We start from the raw sequence: 19,663 nt of genomic DNA, 5'->3' as shown, positions 1-19,663 counted from the left end.
ACTAATTGAGAAAATGCCTTACAGTTGGATCTCATGGAGGCATTTCCTCAACTGAAGCTCCTTTCTCTGTGATAACTCCAGCTGTGTCAAGTTGACACACAAAACCAGCCAGTACAGTGGCTGTTGAGAGAGGGTGAATCATTTTTCCCCGGGAAAGAGCTTCATCATAGGTTATCTAATCCCAAGTGGTAAGTCTTTGTTGTTGTTGTTGTTGTTTGTTTTTTTCAAGACAGGGTTTCTCTGTATAGCTTTGGCTGTCCTGGAACTCACTTTGTAGACCAGGCTGGCCTTGAACTCAGAAATCTGCCTGCCTCTGCCTCCCGAGTGCTGGGATTAAAGGTATGTGCCACCACGCCCGCCTCCAAGTGGTAAGCCTTAATACATACATGTACATATGAGAAACACTAAGCAGACTCACAGAGAGACAAAGGAATATAGAGATATCATGAATTTGAGGGTAGAGTAGGATAGAGTGGTTGGAGGCAGGAAAGGGAGGTATATGGAAATGATGTGAATACAGTATTACTACTGATTTTTCAAAAAATAAGATTAAAAAACTGGGAAAACCAGAAAAGATTTTTTTAAAAGACAATAAACTATATTACAGAAATTTTCTTTGTTTTTAATCTTTTTTAAAGCAAATAGCTTCTTTCCTGCATTTTCTTTTTCAATTTTTAATCTTGTTTATCACCTTCAGCCCTTTACTTTAATCCTATCTTCAATTATTGACAAACCATTTAAACTTTACTGTGTGACTTCTGTAATTCCCTTGTTGAAGCTTGTTTAAGACTTTCTTGTTAATGATTTTTGGGAGAAAATGAGTTTTTGTTTATTACCAGCCCATTACTTTATTTCTGCCTTTATTCACTTTGTAGTGATTCTGTGGTGATGCCCTGCAGCGATGGTTGGACCCTCCGTTCAGTTCATCCAGATGATGCTTGAAAAGTTAGGGTGGGAGGGTGGGNGGGTGGGTGGGTGGGCTAGCAGGTTCTTGCCAGGCTGCGCCTTGTGCTTCCTACGGCCGGCTTTCATAAGTATTCAGAATCTTGCTTTCCTCTCCAGCAACTCTTCCTCTCTGTCTCCTCGGAATCACCATGGATTAAACTTATCATACAACTTAATATCTATAGTTGTAGGTGATGACTTCACTTTTCAAACCTTTGTTTCTTAATCTTTAAATTTATCTTAATGATAATTGTCGGGGTGCAGGGTGTAGCTCATGTAGCAGGCTGGCCTCACACTTGCGTAGCTGAGTTACCTTAAACTTGGGATTTTCCTGCCTCTGCCTCCCAAGTGCTGGGTTGTGTACCTGCACTCCGGATCAGTGCTGCTGTGGGGATGGAATCCAAGTCTTTGTGCTTATCAAGCAAGCACTCCACCAGCTGAGCTCCATTCCTAGCCCTTGTGTTGATTTTTCTTCTGTTTCTTTTCCGTATGGGTCAGCTCTGCCTGCTTAAGGACTGTGTTTTATGAACAATGTCAGTATCAACCTATATTAATAAATAAATAATTTCTGGGCCAGGTATTATTCTATGTTGTGTGTTTTTTCTTCCAAGTTCAGACGGAGGAAATTTCTCATCTGCAGTGTACAGATGAGGAAGCTAAAGCTCCGGCTTTGCTTTTTGATGACTGACAATGGGGAATTCAGACTTCCTTTCTGACTCCATATTCTGCATCAGCACCATTGCTGACACTAAACTTTGCAGGTCATATAGCTCCACAGTATATTTTCATCCTGACTGATTGTATTAAAAGGTGCTTAATCTAGAAACTAGTATTTATACTTCTGATTACCATTATTATTATATAAACCAAAAACTTCGGGGGACCTAAGGCTTTGGACTCGGTCCTTTGTTTGGCTCTGATCTCTCCATCATTATATGTGTCTGTCATACAGTATAAAACTGATGGAACAGGATACTTGCAATCTGGAAGAGGAAGAACGAAAAGCAAGTACCAAAATAAAAGAAATAAATGTTCAGAAAGCAAAACTTGTTACTGAATTAACAGGCCTTGTAAAGGTAAGATGTTTTTCTTAATTTTTGACATTTTTTGAAAAACACTAAATACTAAAATTTAGTAATATTTGGAGGACTTTATGAGAAATCATCACTTTACAGTTTTTCTGGTTTGGTGATATAAGCAAGAGATTTTTATAATCAGCTTCAGCTTGTTTAGGTTTTAATGCTTACAGAGAATCTTAAAAGTTAACTTACTAGGCTAAATTACTTTCTTTCAAATGACCTAAATATTTAGGAAGTAACTTTTTAAAGTAGTTTTATATTAACTATTTGATGGAGATGTCAATCACAAGAAGATCTTATTTTTTCATGATTCATAATTTTGTTTTGAAAAAAAAGAACTGTGGCATTCTTCATGGTTGTAAAACTTAAGCAACTTAGAAAACATAAAAACCAAAATCTTATGGATTGTTTGTTTCTAGATATGCACTTCTTTCCATATTCAAAAAGTTGATTTGATTCTTCAAAATACTACAGTGATCTCTGAGAAGAACAAGTTAGAAGCAGATTACATGGCGTCATCTTCCCAGCTGCGCGTCACAGAAGTAAGACATTCTTCCCTTAGCTTTTTATTTTAGGGTCCAACCTTAAACTAGTTTAAAAGGATACATCGCATACTATTGTTTTCAGTGTCCAGTTGTTTTATACTATGTAATTTCAAACTTAGTGGCCATCAAGGTAGATCATTGAAGAAAAGCATTTGGCACAAAATGGCAATGACCAAAGTTTAATCTCTCAAACCTGGGAAAAGGTAGAAGGAGAAAGCTGACTTAGTGTGGCCACACCTATGCTCTTAGACACAGTAGTAATCGTTATTAATAAAATAAAACTTTGTATTTTGTAAATGAGGAAGCAATACTTGAAGGATATAAGAGTGGATAGATGAATAATCACTACAGTTTAACCTTAACTTTAGTATTTCATAGTAGATGATAAAATTGTGTGGAGAAAGAAGTATGAAATAATACACAAACTTAATTCTAAAGATGTAGTGTCAAGGTGATGGTGACAGTTATTTTTTATTTTTGTTTTTGTTGTTACTTAGTATTTTAATCTCTAAATTACTTTCTCAAGAATAGAAGAACACTTGGTATCCTAAACATCCATGGAAGACCTGTGCAGTAACAAAACTAAACTTGAGAAATCCCTATTGATGTCTTACAGTCCTGCTTTGATGGTAATCACATGCAGTTAGTATCAAACTGAACAGTTTATAAGAAATGTCCCAGTAGACGGCTCTTTCTTAACACACTGGCTTTTTTAAGTTCAAGGATTCTAGGCCATCTGTACTTCTTCTTTTTTTTTTTTTTTTTAAAGATTTATTTATTTATTATATGTAAGTACACTGTAGCTGTCTTCAGACACTCCAGAAGAGGGCGCCAGATCTCGTTACGGATGGTTATGAGCCACCATGTGGTTGCTGGGATTTGAACTCTGGACCTTTGGAAGAGCAGTCGAGTGCTCTTACCCACTGAGCCATCTCTCCAGCCCCCCATCTGTACTTGTGACCATCTTCTACAAAACCCTGGTTTCCCATGGACCCTTCATGGTTAGTAATTTAATAAAAAAGCACGGACCTCTGAACAACACCGACTTTTCATAAAGAGACACACAGAACACTCTCTGAGAGAATCCCAAACAGGCTCTGTGCTCTTTTCATGAGGAATTGTATATGTCACTCTCCTGATGTGCTTACCAGCCAAGGAGCTCCACCAAGCTGCAGGGCTTCTCCTGAGTGTCTAGTACATGAGCATGATTGCACCATTAGCTGTGAATTGCACTCAATAACCAGACCTCTTGTATAGCCCTGGCTGTCCTGGAACTCACTTTGTAGACCAGGGTAGCCTCAAACTCAGAAATCCGCCTGCCTCTGCCTCCCAAGTACTGGGATTAAAGGCGTGCGCCACCACCGCCCGGCAAAGATTTATTTATTTATTATATGTAAGTACACTGTAGCTGTCTTCAGACACACCAGAAGAGGGCGCCAGATCTAGCTACGGATGGTTGTGAGCCACCATGTGGTTGCTGGGAATTGAACTCAGGACCTTTGGAAGAGCAGTCAGTGCTCTTAACTGCTGAGACATCTCTCCAGCCCCCCAAGGAATTCTTGAATAATAAAAAAAAAATCTCTTGGTATTGATTTTCAAAGCTAATCTTCATTTCCACCTGAGAAGTCCAGAATACAATTTGGCAACATTAGTCTGTAGGAACTTCAAAACAAACTGCCAGCAGCGTTTCTTCTCTAAAGAGATGCTCAGCAGTCCAATATGAAAAGAGCTGAAACGGAGAGAGACTGTTAAAGAAATCCTACAAATAGTGGACTAGACAACGGTCTAGTAATGCTTTCATTGTCTAGACTTAAGAATCTCAAACTCCTTTGAAAAACAAAACTTACTGAAAAGAGTAAGAACTACATGATACATGTACTAACTGGCTATAAGTCTAATATATAGCTAAATTCTCTGAAAAGGAATGAAAGTTGCAAATAAAATGGCATATATTTGCTGATTGTCTTTTAGATATATTCAGTATTATTATATGAATTGATACTTTCAGACATGGAAATAAGGATTTTTTTTTAACTGTTACTTATTGTAAGGAGCCAATAGATAATCTTTCTCCCAAGAAGCTATAGGGAGGTATGAATATCATGTAAGGTACTTGTAAGAAGAGAGTGATGTACAAAGAAGAGGGGTGAAGAGCAGGGGCACTGCAACTCAGGAGTAGATGTTTGTTTACCAATACAAAACACAGAATGAAGACCAGGCAGATTTGTGACTTTAATCCCAGCACTTAGGAGGCTGAGGCTGGAGGATCATTTGAACTTAAGAGTTTGAGACCAGCATAGGCAGCATGGACCCCATCTCAAATAAATAGCAAAATAGCAATCAGATTATTAACTTAAATGTCTATAATTTCTTTACTACATTTTTTAAAGTAAATTCTAACATCTTTGAGTTAGAAGCATCGCTTTACAGAAAAAAAAATTATTCCAAAAAAAGATTGATTCTAAACAATTCTAAAGAATTTCAAAGAGAATCTTTGCCTGTTTTCAGTAATTAAGCTGTTAATATCTGTGATGTTCTTTTTGTAGACGTGAGGAAATAAATGATGTCATTAGGAGTTTTAGCCTAAAAGAAAACAGCTTCAGTATAAAATAAGGATGTGGATTAATACAAACCTTGAAGAGCTTGAGTTGGAAATGACCAAAATAACTTCATGATCTATTTTCTCTAACTGGGGCTGAGAGGGCAAGCCCAGCATGGTGGTTCATGGCTTTAATGCCCACCCTGGGGGGCTGGGGCAAGGGGTTAAGTTTGAGGACACCTATCCTTAAAGAGCAGCAAGTGCTCTTAACCAAAGAGACATTTCAAATCTAAGCATTTAGATCTGGGATTCCACAAATACTGGAAAGTGTGTAGCGTTCTTCTTCCACAAGAGGGCCTTCCAGGAAAAGGTTTTTCTTGTTCAATATTAGTCAAGCTATTTCTGTACCACTTTTAAGACAATTCAGCTTTCCAGAGAAAGAATTTTAGAGAAAAGGTGATAATTGTTTCTTTAAGATATATACTTAAGGAAATTTTTTTTCTGAACTACTAATTGAAGATGTTTTCTATATTTTGCCATTCTTTTGTGCCAAACAGATACATTATTCTCTATACTCAGTTAACTATTTAAGACCAGAAATCCTAACAAAGCCTTTTGATTAATCTTCTATAAATATATATTCCTTTTTTTCCCTGTGTTACACTAACAAGGATCAACAAGAATTGTGGCTTAAAGTGGTCAGGGGCTTCTTTCTTACTTAACTACCATGGCACTTACAGTGTCTGACTAGTTCCTCTCTCCCCGTATTTTTTGTTATTTTTGAATAAAAATTTAGAGAATTTCATGTATGAATGCACTGTATTTACATAGATTCTACTCCCTTTCCAACTTCTTTAGTATTCCCCAATTCCCTTTCAAGTTTATTGCTTCATTTTTTATAATTATATGTTATATACATAAATATATACACCCACACATACATATGCATATTTGTGTGTGGTCTGTGTGTACATAACACCTACTGAGTACATTTAGTGATGTACATATGTACATAAAATTAGGACTGACAGCTGGGCGTGGTGGTGCAGGCCTTTAATCCCACCACTCAGGAGGCAGAGGCAGGTGGATTTCTGAGTTCTAGGACAGCCAGGGCTATACAGAGAAACCCTGTCTCGAAAAACAAACAAAAAAAAAAAAATTAGGACTGACCACTTGAGATTGGAGAACTTATAAGATGGTTCTCACCCTTCAGCAGCCATTGCTTAGGTGCTTGCCTTCATCTGGGTGTGGAGCCTTGTTCATTTTTCCCATCCTCTTTGGCATGTAGAGTCAAATATATTTTTGAGATTTTGTGGCTATAGCATCCTTCTCACATCTCAGTACCTCAGAGTAGGCATCCCAGTCTTCTGGTTCCAAAAATATTTCCACTCCATCTTCTGAAGCTGAGGTCTAAGGGTTGTGTTATAGATGCGCTGGTTAGTCTGTGCAGCGTTCCTGATTCACTTACTCTACACTTTATCAAATCATAGGTCTGTGTAGAAGCCTCCAGCTTGCTGCATGAAGAACCTTTTTAATGGGGGATAACAGCTGCTCTAGAATACAGTTAGAAGTTACATTGGTTTAGAGAATGACAGTAGTACTTTCTCCTCTGGGGTCTGCAACATCTCCAGCTATAGGTAGTTGGCTAGGCTTACACTACCAATCAGATGGCTGTTGTTATCCCAACGATACAAAGTCTCATCACCACACCACTGGGGATACCTTGCCCAGCTGATCACTGTGTGCTTCACACAACTAGCAACTGGATAGATCTTTTGAGTACTTTTCTCCCTGGCAGCATGCACAGCTCTTTCCCATAATGTGAGAGCTGATCTTCAAAGAGGGTACTTTAAAAATTCCTCAAGTTCTGGGAGGCAAAGACAATGACAATCATCCATTGTTGTTTTGAGGGTCTCCTAGACACCCCTTTTCCAACAACTCAAGGGAGATTTCCTTGCCTGACACTGGATATTTATAGTAGTTAGATAGTCTGTTAAGGAACATTATCACTCAGTGTGACATAATTCCACATGAAGTACACACACAGGTTATATTTGCATTAAGTTTATAATACAATGTTTCCATATGGTTTGTTTTTTAAAAATGATTTTGTAAGACAGGCAGTGGTGGTGCACACCTTTAATTCCAGCAATCAGGAGGCAGAGGCAGGCGGATTTCTGAGTTTGATTTTGATTTCTGGTCCACAGAGCGAGTTTCAGGACAGCCAGAACTACACCGAGAGAAAAAAGTACTTTATGTATGTATTTGAATGCCTGGATATATGTATGTGTACTGTGTGTGCCTCTCAGCCATGCTGTGGGTGGTGGAAACAACCCAGGTTACTCTACAAGGGTAGCAAGTGCTCTTAACCAACGAGACATTTCCTGTCTAAGCGCTGAGCTCTGGGATGCCCCAGACGCCGCGCAGTGCACAGCCTTTGCCTTTCTAGGCTTGGTAGTTACTAGTAGAGTCTGTCCATTTACCTACAGGGTTATTTCTTTGGTTTGGGGGTTTTTTATGGCTGAATAGAATTTATTATCCGGAAGTTACAGAGACAGAGTTCAGAGTAGAGACTGAAGGCATGACCATTCAGAAGCTGCCCCACCTGGGGATCCATCCCATAAACAACCACTCCTGCAGATGCCAACAAGAGCCTGCTGACAGGAGCCTGATACAGCTGTCTCCTGAGAGGCTCTGCCAGTGCCTGACTAATACAGAAGTGGAAGCTCTCAGTCATCCATTGGACGGAGCACAGGGTCCCCAATGAAGGAGCTAGAGAAAGGACCCAAGGAGCTGAAGGGGTTTGTAGCCCCATAGGAGGAACAACAATATGAACTAACCAGTACCCCCAGAGCTCCCTGGGACTAAACTACTGTATTAGTTAAGGTTTTACTGCTGTGAACAGACACCATGACAAAGGAAATTCTTATAAAAACAACATTTAATTGGGGCTGGCTTACAGGTTCAGAGGTTCATTCCATTATCATCAAGGTGGGAGCATGGCAGTATCCAGCAGACATGACCAGGAGAAGCTGAGAGTTGTACATCTTCATCCAAAGGCTGCTAGTGGAAGACTGACTTCCAGGCAACTAGGGTGAGGATCTTAGGCCCACACTCACAGTGACACACCAGGTCATACCTATTCCAACAAGGCCACACCTCTAAATGTTGCCACTCCCTGGTCCAAGAATATACAAACCATCACAACCACAAGTCAAAGCATATGGTGGGGTGTTGCTCTAGCTGCATATGTAGCAGAGGATGGCCTAGTCCTTTATCAGTGAGAGGAGAGGCCTTTGGTCCTGGTGAAAGTTCTATGCCCCAGTATAGGGGAATGCCTGGGCCAGGAAGCAGGAGTGGGTGGGTTGGGGAGCAGGGGAAGCTGGGAGAGGATAGGGGATTTTCGGAGGAGAAACTAGGAAAAGGGATAACATTTGAAATGTAAATAAAATATCTAATTAAAAAAATTATGAGTATCTCAAAAATATTATGCATACACGGATGCTATCCTAGACTGCTTCCAATTCTTAGCTATTGTGAATGATCAGTCCTGAACATACTGAGCAATTATCTCTCTAATAGGATAGATAGCAAGTCCTTTGGATTTTTGCTCAGGAGTCGTATGGCTGGGTCATGTGTAGATGTGTTTGCAGAATTTTAGGTGTAGCTTCTCTATAACGAATTCCATAATGGCTACACCAGTTTGAGAATCGGTGGATGGGAGCTCCTGTTTCTCCACATTCTGATTGTCAGTTGTTTCCTTGATCTTAGCCTTCTAACTGGGCTAAAATAGAATCTCAAATAGTTTTCGTTTATCTAAATGCTAAGGATGTTGAACACATTTTAAATTTTTTGTTTTGAGAAATCTCTCTTCAGATCTATACCTAGTTTTTCAGTGGCTTGTTTTCTTTAATAGTTCTTTTTTAAATTTCTCTCAGGCTAGTAATTAGAAAAAGACTTATTTTTATTTCAGTTCAATACAGTATATAACCTTTTACTTTTTATACTTTTATCTCATTGATTGTTGTCAAACTAAATGACCCAAAGACCTTGTTAATAATAGAACTCTCCAAGTCCTTCAGAGATGTTAATCACATAGACTTGAGGTGTCACTAGGCCATCAACCCCTTACATATAAGTGTTTTTGGTTTGGGGTTTTTTGTCTTTATTTTGGTTTTTTAGGGAAATTAGTTTGTAGTTTTCTACAGCATGAGATAAACATAGTTTCATTATTAGAAACCTCATATAGCATTGAGCAAGTTTCTTGGCACCTCTCAGCCACATCTAAAAGATAACATAGCACATTTCCTAAACTTGCGTAAGTGTGGAGTAGAGTGGCTATGACGATACTTGGTCTAGAAGTGGCGTTACATAGATTAAATGCCCTCCTCATCATACATAAAACTTGAAAGACTGGCCTTTGTCCACCTTAGTAAGGCTAGATTTTTATAACCTTATAGACGCCTCTCCTCCAGTCATGTTATGTTACTTACTAACCAAGTGTGTCTTTGAGGCTTCAGTGCCTATATATTCATAGTCATCTATCTTTAAATTTTTCTTCATAACCGGTTCTTATTAGTTTTCTCCCATTAAAGCTGTGCAGCTGACGCAGCTTCTTCAGTCACTCTGACCTCTGTTCTATATTCTGTTTCCTGCTTACACACTCTGTCCACACTGCTCCCACTGAAAAGCATTTATTATAACAAATGTAACATGTGCTCTATAGGGCAAGCACAGTACCTTATGGTGGCAGCACTTGTGAGGTAGAAGCAGAAAGATGAGTCCAATACTAACTTTGGCTACATAGTAAGTTTGAAGGTGAGCCTGGACTATGGGAAACCCTTTCTCCAAGATGAGGGGTTCTCCCGCCACACCTTTGATATTTAAATTTAGTCTGTTTGTTTGAGTTTGAAAGTATGTTAGAGTTACAACATTGTTCCCTTTCCTCCCTCTAAATCCTCCCATTTGCTCCCTCCTTCAGATTCATGCATGGCCCCTTTTTTTCATCAGTTGTATGCATGTATCTATGTATTTTTACATACACACCCACATATATAAATCTGGGTGTGTGTGTGTGTTTCCAAATATAACCTCTTGAGTACATACATATGTTACTGTAAGGCCCCTGAAGCTGGGCCTCCGCTCAAGTTCCGGGATGAGCTGGCCAGCACCCCAGTGACCCGAGAGAAAACCACACCTGATGCAAACTGCAAGAGGTTTTATTATCAGCTAGCTGAGGACGAAGTCCCTCCACTGTGCAGGGCAGGGGAGTTCGACCCAGAGAGGTGACAGTAGGGGGCTTTTAACAGCTAGCTGAGGATTTGGGAGGAGTTGGGAAGAGTTGGGAGGAGTTGGAAGGAGAGTTCTTCTCTTCCGGGTGTCCTTGGTGAAATTTACAAGGCAGAAGTGGGGAGTGAGTTCTTTCTGAATTTTTAATCTCCATGTCCTCGGCACAGGAAGGCAGGCATCTCTCTCTGGTTGTAAAGTATAGAAACAAAAAGGCTTTTTGCTGGCTATAGAGAACAAAGAGCTTCTTTCTGGCTGTATTTTTAGAGGTCAGGGAAAACAAGCTTGGGGAACGTCCAGGGGCTTTACCTTCCAGGGAGAAATGCTCTAAGTCGGGGTCTCACATTACTTGTATGTATGGGGCTGACCATTTGATGCTGGAGAAGCAGTATTTGTTCTCTTCTCTGGGGAGGGCCACCTTTTCTGCTCCCAGCTTTACTCAGTTACCTGTGGGGTTTTTGTGGGACTGAGGCTCCATGGGCTTTAACTCACGTTTGGGCAATCAATGTTGGTGAGACTTTACAGGTGGAGCTTCTGGTATTACTAGGAGACACAATCTCACAGCAGAGTAGGTAGGGTTTCTTACAGGCAGGCATGAATATGCGAGTTATTATAATCTCTAAATGTGTAAACTTGAATGGTTTTTTAATTAGTTTTTTTAAAAATAATTTTATCTGGCCTAGTGGTGGTGACACACACCTGTAATTCCTAGCACTCAGGGCAGGGAAAGGGGAGCAGATCTTTGAGTTTGTGGATAGCCTGGTCTATAGAGCTAATTCTGGGACAGTTAAAGCTACACAAAGAAATCCTGTCTCAAAACATAAATAAGTGCTCGCTTGCACATATACTAAAATTGGAACGATACAGAGAAGATTAGCATGGCCCTTGCGCAAGGATGACACGCAAATTCGTGAAGCGTTCCATATTTTTTTGTATCAAAAGATGGCCTAGTAGGCCATCACTGGAAAGAGAGGCCCATTGGACTTGCAAACTTTATATGCCCCAGTACAGGGGAACGCCAGGGCCAAAAAAAAATGGGAATGGGTGGGTAGGGAAGTGGGGGGGGGTGTATTGGGGACTTTTTGGATAGCATTGGAAATGTAATTGAGGAAATTACCTAATTAAAAAAAAAAACAGGGGCTGGTGAGATGGCTCAGTGGGTAAGAGCACCCAACTGCTCTTCCAAAGGTCCAGAGTTCAAGTCCCGGCAACCACATGGTGGCTCACAACCACCCGTAACGAGATCTGGCGCCCTCTTCTGGAGTGTCTGAAGACAGCTACAGTGTACTTACACATAATAAATAAATAAATCTTTAAAAAAAAAAAACATAAATAAGTGAGTGAGTGAGTGAGTGAATGAATGAATGACTTTGCCTTTTTAAAATATATGTATTTAGGGGCTTGGGTATATGCACATGGAACCCAAAGGATCCCCTAGATCTGGAGTTATAGGCAGTTGTGAGCCATCTCTCCATCCCTCTTTTCAGCCTGTTACTGTGTAGTGCTGTGGGAAATAAAAGATACAAGGACTAGGCATAGGGCTATGTGACTATAATCCCCTTACTTGGGAAGCAGGAGGATCGGGAGGTCAGGGTCACTCTTAGGGAGATAACAAGTTTGAAGCCAGCCTGGGCTACTACATAAGACCCTGCTTCTACAGTCCTACCTCCCCAAAATGGGGTAAGGTTGGGGATCAGGGAAAGGAGAGAAAACTTAGGTGGGGAACACTCATCCAAGGGTACTCAGTAGATAATGTCTGTTTCTGTTATGATGATGGTTGTGTGGGTCTTTCTCTATTCACCACTCAATACTTAATGCAGATTGGCATCTCATAGATCTTGCTAATTAACTGCTGGGGAAATAAATAAGTCCATGAATGAATGATAAATAGTTAAAACATATTTGAAAGTTATTAGGAGTACTTTTTAAATTTATATTCAGATATTTATTTTCTTATGTGAAGCCTGTGTATGATAATGTTTCATTAAAATTAAACATTTATAAAAGAGTAAACTTTAGAGTTCTTACATATTAGAGAAATACTGGCTCTGATATTTTAAAGTTTAGTTTAAATTTTTACCTTCATAATAAAAGGCTAATGTATTTTTATAGTAAGAAAGTCATAGTTCAGATGACATGATAATCATAATGAGTTCAGCAATTTATTGGATATGTGATTGTTTTATACAACAAGCCTCTGATTTAGTAGTAACATTTTAAAATATTACTTTTTTAATAGCAACAGTTCATTGAATTGGATGACAACAGACAGAGATTGTTACAGAAGTGCAAGGAACTTATGAAGAAAGCTAGGCAAGTATGCAACCTGAGTGCTGACCAGGCTGTTCCACAAGAATTCCAGACAGTAAGTATAAAAATAAGTAATGCTTCAGTTGACCTAAAACAGAATTTTAAGTTTAAGATGTCCTACTCTAGGCATAGACACAGGACATGAAAACACAAAGTAGCATTTAAAATACGCCGTTTCCCAATGATCAAATACTTAAAGTAACTTTGATTAACTTACTTTCTCTCAGATTTAGTCACCAATCTTTGCTTAGTTTTAAAGTATGAGCAATATCTTAAAATGACAATATAACATTCATTTTCACAATTAAAGTCTTTCCCTCTTAACCATCATAGAAAGGGATTGTTGGCGTGTAAAACATCCGTGAAAACTAGTAAGTAATTTGTGTCTGACAAACAGTAAGCAAGGATGATATTGAGAAAGACAAAGGCAAGAGGGTGGGGTTTTTTTGGGGGTAGAGGGTTGTTTTGTTTTGCTTTAGAAGTCTGTCTTTAGGGGTTTTCAGGTGCCGAATCTTCAGAGATGATACCTTCTGTCAGTTATATGCTGGTATGTCAGTGTCCAACTAAGCAATGCTCGTTCCTCTCTGTTCACACTCTGCCATTTATTCTGTCCCTTGTGTTCCTAGGCTTTATCTGACATTGAAACCTTTTCTGCATACCTACCCGAAGGAATATCAAATTAGCTACAAATGCATTTTTAAATAGTAGTATTGTGTACTTTTAAAAGTCTTAAATGTATCAACTTTCCTAGATGATGAAATGTCCACTAAGCATAGAAAAGGGATAGTATAGATTGTAGTTGTCATATCCTGGAAGGTTTTATTTTATACTACCACACACAGAATACTGCAGGGCTTGAGTTTGTTTGGGTACAGAGTAAGAATTTAACAGAAATTCATAAAACTAATTGAGAGTTTGTTTCTAAAGAAAATTGTAGAATGCATCTAAAATATGTTTTGCTTTAATAAGATATTGGCATGATATATATATATCTGCTATAAGTTATAGTTTGTTTGTGTGCTGGCCATAGTGGCAGTTGTCTCTAATACCAGCACGTGGGAGGTGGAGGTAGGATGATTCCCAGTTCAATGCCTACAGATAGAAGTGAACTGTTTCAACCCTGCCTCCCCAGAAAATACACTGTTTTTGAAAGAATGAAATCAGGAAATAGTATATTTATTAAAATACATTGATTGGCTGCTATGACCAATTATTAAGTAATACATATGTGCTTTCCTCACTGAAACTTGAACTCTGGCTTAGAGGACAGACCAAGCAACATGAAACAGATAATCAGGTCAGGCAGCAAGAGAGAATAAAGGAAGAATAAAGGTGATGGCTAACGTTGCAAGGATGGGCAGCTGCTTAGGGAATGTTTGTTTGAAATGTTACTCTTATAGATAAGTCCTGGGTGAAGAGAAGGATTCAGTCATGTGAGGTGGACCCAGGCAGAGAGGTAGCTCATACAGAGTTGCTGAGGTGCATATGTCTGTGCCATGTGTTAAAAGGAATCTTGGAAGGATTAAAATTATCTCCCAGCTTGGTGGTGGCAGCACATCCTTTAGTCTCAGAACTCGGGATGCAGGGGGAGATAGATTTCCAAGTTTGAGGCCAGTCTGGTCTACATAGTTTGTTCTAGGACAGCCAAGGTCATAACAGAGAAACAGTGTTTTAAAAAAAAAAAAAATTAAAGCCGGGAGTGGTGGCGCACGCCTTTAATCCCAGCACTCGGGAGGCAGGGGCAGGCGGATTTCTGAGTTCAAGGCCANCCTGGTCTACTAAGTGAGCTCCAGGACAGCCAGGGCTACACAGAGAAACCCTGTCTCGGAAAACCAAAAAAAAAAAAAAAAAGAAAGAAAGAAAAAAATTAAATGCCAAGCAAGGACGAAGGCATAGTTTGGATTAATATGACCTTATAGAATTGCATATGCCAACAAGATTTTGATGAAGGGACCCTGGTATAGCTGTCTCGTATGAGGCTATGCCAGTACCTGGCAAATACAGAAGTAGATGCTCACAGTCATCTATAAGATGGAACACGGGGCCCCCAGTGGAGAAGCTAGAGAAAGCACCCAAGGAGCTGAAGGGGTCTGCAACCCTATAGGTGGAACAACAATATGAACTAACCAGTACCCCCAGAGCTTGTGTCTCTAGCTGCATATGTAGCAGAGGATGGCCTAGTCGGCCATCATTGGGAAGAGAGGCCTCTTGGTCTTGCAAACTTTATATGCCCCAGTACAGGGGAATGCCAGGGCCAAGAAACGGGAGTGGGTGAATAGGGGAGCAGGACGGGGGGGAGGGGGGGTATAGGGAACTTTCGGGATAGCATTTGAAATTTGAAATGTATATACAGAAAATATCTAATTAAAAAAAAAGAATATAGGAAGAGTTTGGATCCCCACAGCCGCCTTTAATGTTCAGAGATTAGGTAGGCCTTCCACCACTACTCAGTAGTCCTTACCCTGGGCTCTCCTATCTTTAAAATAGAATCCATTGGAGGATCTTAAACACAAGACTATTGCTATTAAAATCACTTTGTAGACGAATACTCTCAGCTGCTCTATGGAGAATAACTAAGGGTCATTAGTTTTGACCAGGGAAGAGATTAATATAGTAGCACAAAGGGATGAGGGAGGAAGAAATTTTACTTCAGTGATAGACATGACAGGGGTAAGAGAAAACTCCTAAATTTTTGCCGGAACAAACTGTCAAGCTAATCATTAATGAGAAATTGGTTTGCTTACAGAGGTAGGGAAGGTGAATGAGGTAGAAATTATGTTTCAATATAATAAACTTAGTATGCCTGTTAGAATCCGGTGAAGATGCCAAGTAAGTGTTGAAACATAAGCTCACACCTCAGCATACACGTCAGGGATGTAGCACATGTACATTTAAATACCTAGAGGCTTTGGCAGAGATTCGACTGAGTTCCAAAGGGTTAAAAAAGATACAAATCAAGGTTATCCAGTAGATACATATAACTCATCAGAACCTTTTCCAGGCTCCCAATTCATTGCATACCTTTTACTATAAGGGCTCTACAGGTTATGCTAGGCACAAACGTGTACTGCATGCCTCTCCTTGTAGGAAAGTGTCTACCCTAGTGAGTCTCTGTGGCATAAGTTCAGAAGATAGTCTTGATGGAATTCTGTCTCAGTGGTTGAGTTGTAAGGATGCTTTTGTAGGTCTTCATAAGTACAGTATAAAGCTCTAACTTCTTGCTCTCTTTCAATGCCCCACATATTCTGGACCCATTCTACCAATTCAGCAAGTACCCACCATTCCAAATGGACACAGCTCCTCACCCCCCATGGTATGCAGTACTCATTCTTCTTTCCAAATTGTTATCTCCTTTTTGCGTTGCTTTTCCCTAGCCATTGCTTTCAGACCCAGAGATAAATCGTGGGCCTTTGAACTCTTTTAATTCTCATGTAGCATAAACTGACACTTCATTATTTTGTATTCCAAAGCCGATGTGATATGTACTGCTTATTTTAGATTCAACATCAATACATTGCCTTAAGGTACTATCCAACATGTATACATCTTTTCTTTTAAAGTGTAAGCTTTTTAAAGAGAAAATGCCCTCTTTATGATTCTTTCGTATTGCTATATGCTAGCATGCTATTGATCAGATAGTAGTAGATATGTAGCAGATTACTTTCTTTTAACTGTTCTAATAAAACTTCACTATTCCATTTTTAATGATGTATTTTTTCTTCTTCTTTAGGCTTTTCAAGATCTCCCAAACACATTGGATGAAATCGATGCATTATTAACTGAAGAAAGATCAAGAGCTTCATGCTTCACAGGACTGAACCCTTCGGTAGTACGCCTCTTCTCAGTTTCCATCCTACAGTTCTTATCCTGCTGTCTTCCTCAGTGCATACGTGCACACGCACATGCCTGTGTGCACCCCTGTGTGCCTGCACACACACACAAAGTTCTTTCCAGTACTTGCCTCCCACGCTGTACTGGAGCTCTGGGTAATAATAAGCTAGGCAGCAGGAACAATGCCTTAAATGCCAGATTCTGAATCTATTAGAATTCTAAATTGAGTCTTCCTAAGGAACACAGTGTTCCTTGCCTTTTCTTTAGAAAAAGAGTAGCTGAGTTAACTTGAAATGCAGCAGTGTGTGTTTTTTTCAAGGATTAAAAAGTAACATTTTCAGTATTCAGTAGTATAAATTAATTGTGTACAAATAAGCAACGCAGTGGCATTTTTAGCTAGTAGTTTAGTTGATGCAAATTTTTATATAATTTTATCCTTTGATAAATTTTTCTTAAAGAATTTTTTTCAACCAGGTGGTTGAGGAGTACTCAAAAAGAGAAGTAGAAATACAGCAGTTGACCGAAGAACTACAGGGGAAGAAAGTTGAACTAGATGAATACAGGGAAAACATTTCGCAGGTAATTTTTATCCTTATTTGTTTGCCATGAATGGGATGAGCGTACAAATTATACAAAATAAATTTTATTCTCCTGAGACAAAAAGTGGTTTTCTAACCAAATTAACTCTGCTATAGAATGTGGTGTGTGTGCCATCTTGTATCAGAGTGGGTAGTGCTGCTTTCAGTGTTGCTTTGTTTTGCCTCTTACTTGTAGGTGAAAGAAAGGTGGCTGAATCCCTTAAAGGAGCTTGTAGAAAAAATTAACGAGAAGTTCAGCAGCTTCTTCAGTTCCATGCAGTGTGCGGGTGAAGTCGATCTTCATACAGAAAATGAGGTAATTGCGTTTGGGATGTAGTTTATGACCAGCAATTTTAATTATGTGCAAGGAGTACATGTAAATTTGTTTCCTTTGGAATTATACATGAAATTTTTGTTTACTGAAAAATTATGAAAAGGAGGAAAGAGATCACCTATGGGTTTCTAACATTAGCTTTGCTTGGTTTGGGGTTGGGGGTGGTGTTTATAGAAGTGGCTAATGCCTTGCTATTTTTCAGCCAGTGTGAGGGAAGGTTATTCAGCTCTGTTGAATGAATACAGTGCTTTATAAATCTACCATTCTCAACTTAAGAGCCATAAACAAATTAGCAGATGGTTGAGTTTGTTTTTTGTGTTGGGTGGTGTTTTCTAATTTTTTGAACTTGCAGTATAGGCGAAGATGACATTGACCTCCCCTGACGATCTTGCTCCTACCTACCTCACTTCCACTGCCATGCTCAGTTTTCTTAGTTTCTTCTTTATCACAAATTTAGAAGAAAGTGGGTAATATGCTAATTCCTTGAACTACAGCTTTATGCATTGCTATTCTGAATAAAACAAATTTTTCATTAAGAAAAATTATATAAAGAAGGGCTGGAGGTACAATGAGTGATCGTGTATGCTTAGCTACATGGATCCCTGGCTTCAGTTCCCAGCACTATAGGCGAGGCGGGTGGATGAAGAAAGAAGTGACTGGATTTCCTGAATATAATTGGGAAAGTGGAATCAGGAGGGTAGGACTGTAAGTGACAAAAGGCTAGCCATCTTTTGATCTTAATTAAAAGTTTTTGTTGGTATACTGAGGTAATTTATTCTCATTTCCATGTGTCAAAATGTTTCCAAGGTGAAATATCTTTAAAATTTTAGATTTTAGCAAATGTTTGAGTTTTCATTCTTTTACATATAAAACAGAGTAGCACCACTTTGTCCTTCGAGGAGTTTTGCCTCACAAGGGCCTTCTGCTTCATGTGAAGTATACCTGTGAAATACCATTTTATTATAAGTCCTAGGTTTGAGGTTTTAGACCCTTCCGTAGCAGTTTACCACACAATCCATGCCTGATGTATGGATAAGACTTAAGTTCCGAGATGCTTCCTTTCCTAAATGTATCTTGTTTAATCTCTTCAGATCATCTTTTTGGTTTGGGGTTTGGGTTTGGTTTTTTGAAACAGGGTTTCTCTGTGTAACCCTGACCGTTGTAGAACTCACTTCGTAGACCAAGCTGGCTTCAAACTCATGAAAATCCACCTGCCTCTGCCTCCCAAGTGCTTCCCAAGGATTAAAGGTGTTCCTCACCACCACCTCACCTCCTGCTGTTTAATCTCTTACAAGTGTGCTATAAAGCAGGTATTTAAATATACCCTACTTTAAAAAAAAAAAACAAACTGAGACTTATGGTAATGTTACTGAATGTCACATTGCTGTCAAGAGGCAAAAAAAAAAAAAAAATCAGGCTCCTTATCTAATTCCAGACAGAGCCAAAACTCTTAGATAAGTTTGATTACTGGGAACATCATTCCTGCTCAAACAGGATGTTTATCAGTAGCTTGAGTCAGTGTGGGGCATAAATGTGGCCAAATAGACTAGGTGAGGCCTGTGTCACAGAAATCCCATCCATTATAATTATATCCTTTGCGTGGGGCTCTTCCTTCATCTTGTACTGTTGTTAATAGTCTGTTTTCAGTGCACTGCTATAGAAAAGCCTCTCTTCCCTTTCAGTGTGTTCTTCCAGACCTCTCTTTTCAACCTTGTCCAGTGTCTCCTCTCTGTTCTGGCCTCCCTGTGTCTCCTCAGTAGTGGGTCCAGAACTGGCTTCTTTAAGCAGAGCCTTCAGTGAGATGGGAGAACCAAGAGCAGCACAGTAGAGAGGACCAACCGTCAATGGCAATGAAGAGTCAGGGTTGAAAGTAGCTTAGAAATTAAAGCCATTATAAACTATTACAGTAGTGTAATTTGTTTACTTGACGGGTTTGAAAAGGAAGGTGAACAGATTAAAAGTATTTCTAAATTTTTAAGGCATTACCTGCGTCCTTTTGTATTTATGTGTGAAGTAATTTGTGGTTCCAAAAAGGAAGCTCTTGCTTTCTTATGTGTCCAGAACTGGACCACGGGGTCTCATTAGAATAGCAGAGACAGAGCAGAGTCCAAACTTGGCAGGACAAGCTTTGGGAAACTGTCCTGTGCTGTTTGAGAAAGTATTGTTGAAAATAAGACAGCTGGGGCTGGTGAGATGGCTCAGTGGGTAAGAGCACC

At 39.4% G+C, this 19,663-nt stretch overlaps 1 protein-coding gene and 1 non-coding gene across 4 annotated transcripts in view; both read left to right on the top strand.

The window, feature by feature from the left end:
* Smc5 (structural maintenance of chromosomes 5) overlaps positions 1–19,663 on the top strand; it is a 68,236-nt gene that overhangs the window by 42,843 nt on the left and 5,730 nt on the right. The window contains exons 16-22 of one of the 3 annotated variants that reach the window (XM_021151740.2): positions 1,898–2,021; positions 2,444–2,566; positions 12,634–12,759; positions 15,973–16,017; positions 16,435–16,533; positions 17,010–17,114; positions 17,310–17,429. In XM_021151740.2, coding sequence (XP_021007399.1) covers positions 1,898–2,021; positions 2,444–2,566; positions 12,634–12,759; positions 15,973–16,017; positions 16,435–16,533; positions 17,010–17,114; positions 17,310–17,429 — 742 coding nt within the window. The remainder of the gene's footprint in view (positions 1–1,897; positions 2,022–2,443; positions 2,567–12,633; positions 12,760–15,972; positions 16,018–16,434; positions 16,534–17,009; positions 17,115–17,309; positions 17,430–19,663) is intronic. The other 2 variants (XM_021151741.1, XM_021151743.1) reach the window with 2 other exon arrangements.
* LOC115030021 lies at positions 11,223–11,324 on the top strand. Its single transcript, XR_003835614.1, has one exon. It is a non-coding gene; the product is annotated as a U6 spliceosomal RNA (small nuclear RNA).

This window comes from Mus caroli, chromosome 19 (assembly GCF_900094665.2).
Source record: "Mus caroli chromosome 19, CAROLI_EIJ_v1.1, whole genome shotgun sequence".
In the NCBI taxonomy this organism is placed as follows: domain Eukaryota; kingdom Metazoa; phylum Chordata; class Mammalia; order Rodentia; family Muridae; genus Mus; species Mus caroli.
The sequence above is the reverse complement of the archived record's forward strand: the minus strand, read 5'-3'. Positions and strand labels throughout refer to the sequence as shown.